The sequence below is a fragment of the Conger conger genome, chromosome 15 (genome assembly GCF_963514075.1).
Source record: "Conger conger chromosome 15, fConCon1.1, whole genome shotgun sequence".
Classification (NCBI taxonomy): domain Eukaryota; kingdom Metazoa; phylum Chordata; class Actinopteri; order Anguilliformes; family Congridae; genus Conger; species Conger conger.
This window is the reverse complement of record NC_083774.1, coordinates 7,915,244-7,923,800: the sequence shown is the minus strand read 5'-3', so window position 1 is coordinate 7,923,800 and position 8,557 is coordinate 7,915,244. Positions and strand designations below refer to the sequence as shown.

Genomic DNA, 8,557 nt, shown 5'->3' with positions numbered 1-8,557 from the left:
ATGGGTTTTCCAAAAAGCTAATTCCTCAAAAAGACTATTCCTTTAAGATGAAAGAAATCATTAACTCAAACAAGTACCAAAAAACCTGGTGTCCACAGACTTGACTGCAACCATCAGAAAGTCAACGATACCAAGCGTACCTCAGTCAACACAAGATTACTACAATGGTTAAATATCAACAATTTTACAGAAAATGTGTCGTTTCAATCAAAAATTGCAGTCCACAAGTACTGAAATCGTCTAGATGGAGGAATAGTCAAAGATCCCCTGGATATATTCACCAACCCTCTAAATCAGGAGAGAAGAGGATTCAGTTGGGTTATTTTTGGGAAGTGAGGGTCCATGAAGAATATGTCATACATACATTGCTGTAAAAAAAGTATTCACCCTTTCTAAAGGGAAACGTTGTGTTTTGGATCACAGTCTTGCTGCATAACCCAATCACGCTCACAGACAGATGACCATTCTCCTGAAGAATGGTCTCATAATAGCAGTGTTCACGGTTCCTTCAATAATGGAAAGTTGTTGTTTAAATCTCAAGTCAACGGCAAAGCAAATAAATGCAGATATAACACAGATTCATTATGGTTCATTTCTGCACAGTTTAAGGTTGCTCAAATTGAGCTGATCGGGAGAGAGACATGGGATTTTCACACACACTAGTCTCTCGAGTATACAAAGAATGGCGCAAGAAACTAAAATAAAATCCAGTGAGCAGCAGTTCTGCGGACAGAAACGCCTTGTTAATGAGAGACGTCAGAGGAGAATGGCCTAGAGTGGTCAAAGCTGACAGGAAGACGACAGTCATGCAAATAACCACACATTACAACAGTGGTATGCAGAAGAGCATCTCTGAACACACAATGCATCATAACTAAGTGGACAGGCTACAGCAGTAGAAGTCTAATAAATACCTAATAAAGTGCTCACTGAGTGTAACTTCCTCACATTCCAGCTACAGTAGCGTGATCCATAAGAGACAGGCACTGATGTGTCTTGTTTAGCAGTGGGTTGCTGCTTTTCCATGAATCCCATTTTAGCCCGGTCTCTTTCTTATTGTGGGATCATGAACACAGAGACGAGCAGATATTGGGCCGCTCTTCTGCAGCAAGACAATGAGCCTCATGAAGAACATTTCGGTATTCCTATCGTAAATTTCTTATCCTTTGTTTTTTCCCCCAAAACGACGGATTTTCATACATACGATCCCCAAAATTTTCTCCTGCTTATTCTAATCAACTGTAAGTCGCTTTGGATAAAAGCCTCAGCCAAATGACATGTAACAACTTCAAAGAAAATGTCGCTCAACAGTTTCTTTAGTATCCTTTGTTCATTTTGTCCAGGGTGTGAATAATTTTGAGGGTACATAAACGTCTAATAAAGAACAGTTAACAACCTCTTACAATTGTGGATTAAATGAATGCCAGCATTCAGCATTCAAACACAGTGCCTCTCACTCACCTTGAGACCATGTTTGCACACCCTTGAGCTTGGGCATTACCAAAGACATGTAACATATCCCATGTGACTGAAAGACAACACAACATGGCTGCCAACATCACACTTACTGAGAGTGCTTTAAGGCACAAAGTTTAGGGCGCCCAATGGTATGAAGTAGATTTTTTTTAAGGAATGTACAGTGATATAAAAACAAAAAAAAAACAAAAAGAAATGCTTCAAGACGTCTGAAAAGGTGAGGTTTTACCATTCAGTCACTGTCAGTTTCACTGTCACAGTCTGATCTCACATAGCAGCCGTCTTCTCCAGTGGACTCCACAAAGCAGCGACCTGCACACACAATGAGAAAGTCATTTACAGCACACAGTCATTTACAGTAGTTATTTACACAGTCATTTACAGCACACAGTCATTTACACCACACAGTCATTTACAGTAGTCATTGACACAGTCATTTACACCACACAGTAATTTACAGCAGTCATTGACACAGTCATTGCCAGTTCCCACACATTTACAATGAGAAAAGAGAATCTGTGTTTGAGACATATACCATATTCAGTGTAGTAAAGTTATTCCCACACAAATTGCACAAGCTTGCGATTATAAACCAGGTATTCTAAAGATTCTCCTCGAAACTGGCAATAGAGTCCACGCCGATTTCAGGCAAACATCATTTTAGGAACAACAAAGCGAAAGATAACAATGGGCTTTCTAAACCCTTTATACAAGTGAGCTCTGAGCCTTTGTAAGTGGTTGTTACACCAAAATAAAATGGAAATTAGTGCCTCAGACATCGTCAAGAGGAGGTCATGTCTGCTGCCACCTACTGGATCAAAGCCATCCCCGGTAAGAGGCTTCCATCCAACCGCTTTTATGCAAATTCATCATTTGTGCATAATTAAACCTAGAGTGGAAACACTTGAAATATCGCAAAAAAAAAGTTTCACACGTTTGGCCAAGGTGGAACAGTGGGCGTATCGATAAAGAGAAGATGCAAGACAGGGAGATGGAAGCAGATTTTTTAAATAAATCATGAAAATATGGAACTCATTTAAAAGATCTTTTTGTGCCCTCTTCAGAATATTTGCATAACGATAGTGGATTAAAACACACAGTGATTAGCACTTTACAGAAACGCGTACATTTCGGTAGAAACTTAACCGTAGATTCATACGTCAATCTCACAAACTGATAATCAAGGTAGGACAGAGCCTGCATTGAGCAGAATGTGTGATTGAGGCTTTCAACATGAAAAAGCACAGCACGTACAGTAGTTTTGTGTCTTCATGCAATTAGTATACAAATGAAACCAGCAGCCTCTGCACCAACACATACATTAATCAACAAAGGAGACACACCCAACATCTACACTCATAGAGAATAGGGCTCAGAAGTCAAACATTTCCATGTTTTGTGAGTATTTTCTAGACAGTCTATGGGAGAAAAAAGAAAAAAAATGTCCCTTTCCTTTGCTCCAAAAATCCATATACGGGCAATGGTTTTGCTCTGGGTTACATCAGTTACGTTGGCCGTTAGCCAATGCAGTGTCATTACAATTTCAGCGCCTCCCATTGCCAGCCTTTGAAGTGGAAGACACCGAGCCAAACGCCTTGCGAGACAGAATATCTTCAGCATCAAAGATGGTCATATTATATAACATTATATAGCAGTCGGAGTAACGCTCGTGTTGTTTACATATCATAGCCACCAGAGGAAGTAAACGTGTGCAAGCAGAATTCAGTGACACCCAAAAACATACCCTTTTCACCAACTGGGAAAGGTTTAGTTTCAGAAGCCATGTTCTCCACGGCTGGTTCGTCCCCCTCAAAGTGGTCAAAGTCAAAGGTGACGAAGGGGCTCTGTCGGAAAAGAATCAGTGAAATCAATTAATTACAGATGAGCCCAGTTCATTCTGATGCTTCCTCCATTTTGGGAGATGGTCAGAATGACAGTGAAGACTGTCAGAATATGACAAAGACAGCTGGGGATTTCACTGCCCTCTTGCACTGGTTCAGTGCGTATCCGGGGAATTACTTTTATGCCTTACAGAACAATTTGGCTTCCCTGAGCACATGTTTTTTTTTATCCAAGACACTTATATCATGTCAAAACAATGTAAAATACTAACTTTCTTTTTCTTTTTTACTGGGTCTCAAGCGGTTAAGACACTTGCCATATTTATTCGACACCAACGTATTTTACATTTTCATTTTCAACCGCCGAGCCCCTGATCCACATCACAGTGACTGAAAACCCGTTTGACATTTTTAAGAGTCTCGGGGTTTCCTGCAGCGAGCGCGATGGGAAGAGCAGGAGCGGAGAACGACGAACCTTCTGTGTGAGCAGCGTGTTCCAGGCCCCGTTCCGCTCCTTCACCATCCGCACCACGGGCTCACTGCCCCTCACCTCCCAGGAGCACGCGCCGGCCACGATGCGTCCGCTCAGCGGCAGGTCGGCACGGTAACGCCGGCCGCCGACACGGGCGCTGCGAGAGAGAGCGTCAGGGTGGAGACAGAGCGTCAGGGTGGAGACAGAGCGTCGGCGTGGAGACAGAGCGTCGGCGTGGAGACAGAGCGTCGGCGTGGAGACAGAGCGTCGGCGTGGAGACAGAGCGTCGGCGTGGAGACAGAGCGTCGGCGTGGAGACAGAGCGTCGGCGTGGAGACAGAGCGTCGGCGTGGAGACAGAGCGTCAGGGTGGAGACACAGCGTCAGGGTGGAGACACAGCGTCAGGGTGGAGAGAGAGCGTCAGGGTGGAGAGAGAGCGTCAGGGTGGAGACAGAGCTTCAGCGTGCAGACAGAGCGTCGGCGTGGAGACAGAGCGTCGGCGTGGAGACAGAGCGTCGGCGTGGAGACAGAGCGTCGGCGTGGAGACAGAGCGTCGGCGTGGAGACAGAGCGTCGGCGTGGAGACAGAGGGTCAGGGTCGGTCCCCCCTACTCACTGAGTCATTGCACTCCTCTGAGTGGGGCGGCCGTTTCTTCCAATCGCACAACTGTTCACACACAACGGGACTAACCCCGCACGCAACGGGACTAACCCCGCACTAACCTCGCACGCAACGGGACTAACCCCGCACGCAACGGAACTAACCCCGCACGCAACTAACCCCACACGCAACGGGACTAACCCCACATGCTTTCATTGATCAATTGAGTAACAACAAAAGCCAGCACACCCTGCGGCTCTCCAGGACCAGGAGTGAGGACCCCAGCACACCCTGCGGCTCTCCAGGACCAGGAGTGAGGACCACTGTACCGTAGTTATTTATAAATTCTCTTCTGAAGGAACATGTAGGAGATGAACATAATGAAAGAAACCCAAGGCGGCACAGTTGAACTGAGGCATTTGTAAAATGTAGAATGTAAAAGATCACCTGTACAGCACTCTATCAGAGGAGAATTCACACTTCTGCTCAGTGGGGTTCAGGAGTTTTATGTTCAGCATGACAGAGTCTTCCCTCTCATACCACTTGATGTGTGGGTGGAAACTGCGGACGACAACATGAGAAACTGCAAACATCAGACCCATCGGTGGAGATAAGGAGGAGGGGTGGCTAGCTGTTCAGTACACATAATATTTGGTGTTAATCTATTATTCTTATGAGAATAAAACCTGGGATATATTACAACATAATATAAACCATATGCACCATTATACACCAGCTACACTAAAAAGTTGTATGAAGGACCGGGCCAACTGCAAAGTGTGCCCAGTGGGAGTCAAACTGATGACAGAAAGGAACAAACACACACACTCTGCTCCCGACGAGCTGATCGGTACCTTGCATGGCAGCCTATCGCCTTTGGTGTGTGAGCACGTGTGTATGTATGGGTGAATGAGAGGCATTGATTATAAAGAGCTTTGGATAAAAGCGCTATATAAACGCATTCCATTTACCATTTACACACACAAGCACACACACATACTTACAGTGGGAGTATCTCCAGTGCACAAAAACACAGGCTTTCAGAAGCACTGCATTGTGGGAAGAGCAGAAGTACTCACTGTGTGGTCTGGGTGAGCCGCTCCTCTTCTGGACGGCCTGCAGGGGGCGCTTTGGAGCTGCAGGACGGCCCTGCTGTTAACCCCTTCTCTTGCACCCCACTCTCCAGGGAGGTGACGGCAGGGGGCCCCGGCTCACACTCCAGGGCCCCCAAAATGACAGCACGGGGCCCGTTCTGCACAGAAACACCCAGACACAGTGCCGACCCTGACCTGGTCGCAGAGGCCCCCAGGGGGGCCGGGGGCCCACTGTCCAGCGGAGGTGCCGGGCCCCCAGGAGGGCTCTCAGTAGGGTGTTCGTCCAGCTCCTCTCGGCCTGACTGCAGACCGTCTGCCAGGGCCTCCGCAGTGCTCTCCAGCCTGCTCTCCTGGGCTGCTTCTGGGCCCTCCCACCTGCCAAACAACACACACAGCACATATCATGATAGAAATACATCATTTTATGGAGCTGATTCTTTTATCCGAAGCAACTGGCAGTTCATTAGGCTAAGCAAGGGAACAATCCGCCCCTGGGCCCAACAGCTGCACTGATCTTATCCAGTCTACACCGGGGCTTGAACCACCAACCTGAGCAGCCTGTAGCCTAGTGGTTAAGGTACATGACTGGCACCCGGAAGGTTGGTGGTCGCGCACAGCTGTTGGGCCCTTGAACAAGGCCCTTAACCCTACATTGGTCCCCGGCCGCTATGAATTATCTTCATCTTCATAGGGCCTGTGTACATGTCTGGGGCACTCACTGCATGTTGGGGCTGGGCTCTCCAGCACCAGGGGAAGCAGAGGCAGATGCCTCCTGCCACAGCGCCCTCAGGAGCTCCAGATGTTCTGGGTTAGTGCAGCCCATCCCAGTGGCCAGGATCTCAGAGCGCACGTTGTACTCATTTATGGAGGTCTTCAGACCGGGCAGACGAGTGATTCGAACCTGTACGGGCCAATGCGGAAAGACAAAACGCAACATCAGTATTACAATCAATATGGCCGGATCTGAAGAACTTTATGTTGCATTATGGATGAGGCACCATTGAAAACAGCTAGTGAACGGGTGTAAACCTCTGGTTTCCATGTGTATAATGGCAGCCCTAAAACAGTCACTACAGAATGACAGCCATGGAGCAACGTGTCATAAAGCCAGCAACAGGACTTCTCCATTCACTGCAACATATAAATGGTAAATGGCTGGCATTTATATAGCGCCTTTATCCAAAGCGCTGTACAATTAATGCTTCTCATTCACCCATAGTCACACCCCAACGGCGTTTGGCTGCCATGCAAGGCACTGACCAGCTCGTCAGGAGCAATTGGAGGTTAGGTGTCTTGCTCAGGGACACTTCGACACAGCCCGGGCAGGGGATCAAACCGGCAACCCTCCGACTGGCAGACAACTGCTCTTACCACTTGAGCTAATCACCCCTCAGTCACTGCAGCTCAAAATAACCAGCAGTTAAAGCGTACCATTGGATCCAACCAGACGGTGTTGCCCAAGCTCAGAACTATTTTGGCATGATGCTCCACCCCTTTAATCTTCTGGCTGATGCAGCGGTTGACCTGTTGAGGCAAGATGTCATACAATCACACGTATTCTGCCTCAAAGTGGGAGAAGGGTGGGGGTTTTCCTAGTTGACGCTAAACATGCACATTTTTTGTGTTTTTGAGCATTTCGCATCATCTTGGAGCTTTTGGTTACATACTGATCCAAGTAAAACATTTGCGATTTTGGTAGAAGTAAGCATATTTTGGAGTCTGACTGCCATTTTGCCAAACTGTTAGTAAAACGATTTCCCACGTGACAAGAAGTATGTGTTTGCAGAGTTGTCAGATGACTTCGCAAAATGTGACCACAGAGAGCTGACCACAGAGAGCGGGGGGTTGGGCTCTGGGGGCAGGTTGGGACTTATTTGTGGGTGTTTGTGTGAACTAGGACAATGTCTGTGGGCCTTTAACGGCGCAGTGGAGCAGCTGGAAGCGGGGAGAGGGGAAGAGACCTTCGGGTTCCAGTCCACCTCCCCGTCGATGGGCTTGGCCCGGCACACGACGATCTCCAGGGCCTGGGGCGGCAGGCTGTGCAGACGGCCGGGCAGCGTCAGCAGCTGGTGGGCCTTCACTTCCTGTTCACGCCCCTCGTCCAGGAAGCACACGCTCACGCTGCAGAAGAGCCGCTCGCCTTTATCCGGCATGGCCAGAACCCGGACCCTGTCAGCGCCAGGACGGGCAACTCGTGAACTCGTGAACTCGTGAACTCAGTGACTCACTAAAACTGCCTTCCAAATCAGAGACCAGGAGCCAGGACGGGAAACTCGGTGACTCAGTAACTCACCAACTGCCTTCCAAACCAGTATTCCCAAATGTAATTCCTTCTACGCTTCTTAACTAACCCGCTGAAAAAAAATCCCTTCGGGGTAAAGTAACGGTGACGTTCAGTGTGCCAATTTGCACAGGGAATCAGCTCAACAGCTCCAGTCATGAGCAAGAAATGCAGGTTGTTCATTCCGCTACCTGTGATAGACGCCATCCTCCAGTATCCCATAGATCCCTCCTTCGACCACCTCCTTGGCGTTGAACTTCTCGGTGGCGTAGTACTCCACCATCTCTGCCGCCAGACTTTCGTACGAGCCCTCTTTCCTGCTCACAATGCGTCCGTAGTAACAGGAGGCATTCTTTATGTACAAGGGCACGACCTGTAAACACACCGGCCAGGGGAGGAAATATCCACTCAATACAATACGAAGCTTGGAAAGCATTTAAGACAGTTCCATGGTAGTCGACGTTACAAATGCAGTATATCTGCATGGTGAAGTTCAATAGAGCTACAAAAGAGACTGACGGGGTTCTTGTATTGCATTACATTACAGGCATTTGACAGATGCAACGAACAACAAAGTGCATGCCCTAGAGGGGAGTACAGTTTCAAGCGCTAAGAACAACAAAGATAAGGATTTGGGCCTTGAACATTACCGATATAATCTCTTGTCAGATTAAGTTACAGGTTATCTGCTCCTGATGGTCATAAGCACATATGGGCGGCCTGTAGCGTAGTGGTTAAGGTAAATGACCGGGACACGCAAGGTCGGTGGTTCTAATCCCGGTGTAGCCACAATA

At 47.7% G+C, this 8,557-nt stretch overlaps 1 protein-coding gene across 1 annotated transcript in view; it reads right to left on the bottom strand.

The window, feature by feature from the left end:
- Positions 1-1,655: 1,655 nt before the first annotated feature.
- tdrd12 (tudor domain containing 12) overlaps positions 1,656-8,557 on the bottom strand; it is a 29,765-nt gene continuing 22,863 nt past the window's right edge. The window contains exons 26-34 of the mRNA XM_061222531.1: positions 7,955-8,136; positions 7,444-7,651; positions 6,914-7,006; positions 6,202-6,383; positions 5,468-5,857; positions 4,836-4,949; positions 3,793-3,946; positions 3,221-3,320; positions 1,656-1,788 (exon numbers count right to left, since the gene is read on the bottom strand). Of these exons, the coding sequence (XP_061078515.1) occupies positions 1,709-1,788; positions 3,221-3,320; positions 3,793-3,946; positions 4,836-4,949; positions 5,468-5,857; positions 6,202-6,383; positions 6,914-7,006; positions 7,444-7,651; positions 7,955-8,136 (1,503 nt within the window). The 3' untranslated portion in view covers positions 1,656-1,708. The remainder of the gene's footprint in view (positions 1,789-3,220; positions 3,321-3,792; positions 3,947-4,835; positions 4,950-5,467; positions 5,858-6,201; positions 6,384-6,913; positions 7,007-7,443; positions 7,652-7,954; positions 8,137-8,557) is intronic.